Below are 2,614 nucleotides of genomic sequence, written 5' to 3' on the forward strand. Positions count from 1 at the left end.
ATTATCTTTCAAGTATGGCAAAGTTATCATCTGTTTCGACATGACAGTCCATTGTCCATTTGCTGTTATCCAAAAGAACTATAAACAAAATATAGGTGTGTGGTCAGTCTACATGTTTCTTTCCGAGTAGACGGAGGCAGTACCTCTTCCGTGCGTTGTTCTGGTACTGCAAGAAGCAAATTGTCTTCTGAATGTCTATGACAAACAGGTCAATAAGGGTGACCTGATCATCCTCATCCAGGCCATCAATGTTGTATATGGCATTTACTACTTCCTTCCGACCGCCGAACTCCAGCTCATACTTCTCCTTTTCACACGATGCAAGTCTACCCATGTGTGTGCTCTGCATTTTAACAGTCGATCTCATGATGTCGATCATTTCAGCTTGGAATGATGGCCTCTTCCTCTTACTGCCTCAAGATGACTCGGAGGTACACTCGTTCTACCTGTAGATTGCTCTACTAGCTCTTCATCTATTTCATCTTGATTTAATGGTTGATTCTGTCTGGCAAACCTCAGGGATGTGACAGTCTTGTGATCCAAGTCGAATCTCATCTTCAAACTCTCTGAATGCATTCGTCCCCATCACGTATGGGTTCTCACTTGATTGCCCTACTGCTCTGTCTTTCCCAAATACGGTGGAGAGGTCATCATATTGTGGGAATGACTGTTCCACATCCCCTTCGCATTGGGATGACTCTACATTGATACACATACACATTATTAATATTTATATTATAACACGTACCCGTACATTTTTTTCTAGAAATCTTACCCGAACCCAAAGATCGAAAATCTCCTTCTCGACCTGAACACATTTGAACTCCTGTTCCAGCCGAACCCGACTGACTTAACATCTATGATATGCGTTGTATTGTTTCTTTAGACTCCTCACCTTGCACTCAATGGTGATCTGATTCAATGCGCACCCGAGCACTTTTTCATGCAGAATTTGCTCCAAGTGTTGTAGATATCCCGGTCGAAACGTCCCATTGTCGAACCTCCAACCGGTCTCCACCAAATACAATAGAGCTTTTCACCAACTTAGCGTTCTCCACCTTCAACCATTTTTATTAAGAGTGAAATTAATTTAACCTCATTAATTAAAGAGTGAAATTAATTTGAATGTTTAGTTGAAAGTAAGTAGCAGCCACGTTGGTAGTAAAGTTAAGTAAATAAAAAATAGTAAAGTCAAGTAAATAGAAATAACATATTTCCATAAAAAAAAAAAAAAAAAAAAAAAAAAAAAAAAAAACAATGAGGATCTTGCTCATAAGGATCTTCATGAGCAAGATCCTCATTTCTAACGAGATTTCCTTCTAGAGCGAGATCCTCATCACAAAATTAGCGAGATTCAGCCCACATTTCTTGTGAGATTTCCTTCTAGAGCGAGATCCTCATCACAAAATTAGCGAGATTCAGTCCACATTTCTAGTGAGATTCCTTCTAGAGCGAGATCCTCATCACAAAATTAGCGAGATTCAGCCTACATTTCTAGCGAGATTTCCTTCTAGAACGAGATCCTCATCACAAAATTAGCGAGATTTACTTCTAGAACAAGATCCTCATCACAAAATTAGCAAGATTCAGCCCACATTTCTGGCGAGATTTCCTTCTAGAACGAGATCCTCATCACAAAATTAGAGAGATTTACTTCTAGAGCGAGATCCTCATCACAAAATTTGCAAGATTTCACTTGTCGAGGGTTGAAGTTTTGACTTATGTACAACTCTTTATACATATTGTTTCCAAGTTTTTTTTTTTTTTTGTTTGTCGAGTTATGTATGTCGAAACTTCAACCTTCGACAACCCTAATATACATATTGTTTTCAAGTTTTTATTTGTTTGTCGAGTTCTCAACGTTCAGCCTCTACATTAATTGAATCCTTAACCCTCGACTTCTAACAAAACAACAATATTTCTCTAATATAAAAGGTCTAATATTTCTCTAATATAATGAGTTTTGAAAACAACCATATAAATATAAAAGGTCCTAGTTTCGAGGGATAAAAAAGGAGAGTTTTGAGTGGGTAAAAAAAGGGTTTTAATAACCCATAGGTTTTCTTTATGGGCTTAACAAACATAGTAATAAAAATCCACCCAACTCAATAACTCATACCCATTTATCAAACAGTATGTGATAAAAGTAGTTGAGTTGAGTTGGTAATTATTATCTGGAGAATTATATTATCTGGGGAGATAAATTGTCTGTGTTTGTTGTGTAGAGTTGAGTTGAATTGGTAATTATTGTCTGTGTTTGTTGTGTAGAGTTGAGTTAAATTGGTAATTATTGTCTGTGTTTATTGTGCAGAGTTGAGTTAAGTTGAAGGATCTAATGCAGTTTTTTTGTGAATGAGATTAGTTCTATTTTTTTCTGTTTGTTTTTTATTTCATTCTTTTATTTTTTTTAGTTTTATGCTTTGTTATTGTTGATTAATTTTCAAATATATACGTATTTTCTCAAATCATTTATGACATAAACTAGACAATCTCAATTTTTTTTCTCAATTTGTAGAACATAATAGATTATTTTTCATATATTCTTTTCAAAAGCTGTAATAATTCTAATTTTCTTCAATCGGTAAAACATACCAACAAAATATATTTAATATTG

General features: G+C 35.3%; 1 protein-coding gene across 1 annotated transcript; it reads right to left on the reverse strand.

The window, feature by feature from the left end:
- Positions 1-290: 290 nt before the first annotated feature.
- On the reverse strand, positions 291-1,067 carry LOC120069600. The gene is made up of 2 exons (XM_039021391.1): positions 776-1,067; positions 291-699 (listed from the first exon to the last, which is right to left on the reverse strand). Exons 1-2 carry the CDS (start codon positions 855-857, stop codon positions 479-481), a joined length of 303 nt encoding a protein of 100 aa, XP_038877319.1. The 5' UTR covers positions 858-1,067; the 3' UTR covers positions 291-478.
- Positions 1,068-2,614: the final 1,547 nt, after the last annotated feature.

This window comes from Benincasa hispida, unplaced genomic scaffold (assembly GCF_009727055.1).
Source record: "Benincasa hispida cultivar B227 unplaced genomic scaffold, ASM972705v1 Contig513, whole genome shotgun sequence".
NCBI lineage: Eukaryota > Viridiplantae > Streptophyta > Magnoliopsida > Cucurbitales > Cucurbitaceae > Benincasa > Benincasa hispida.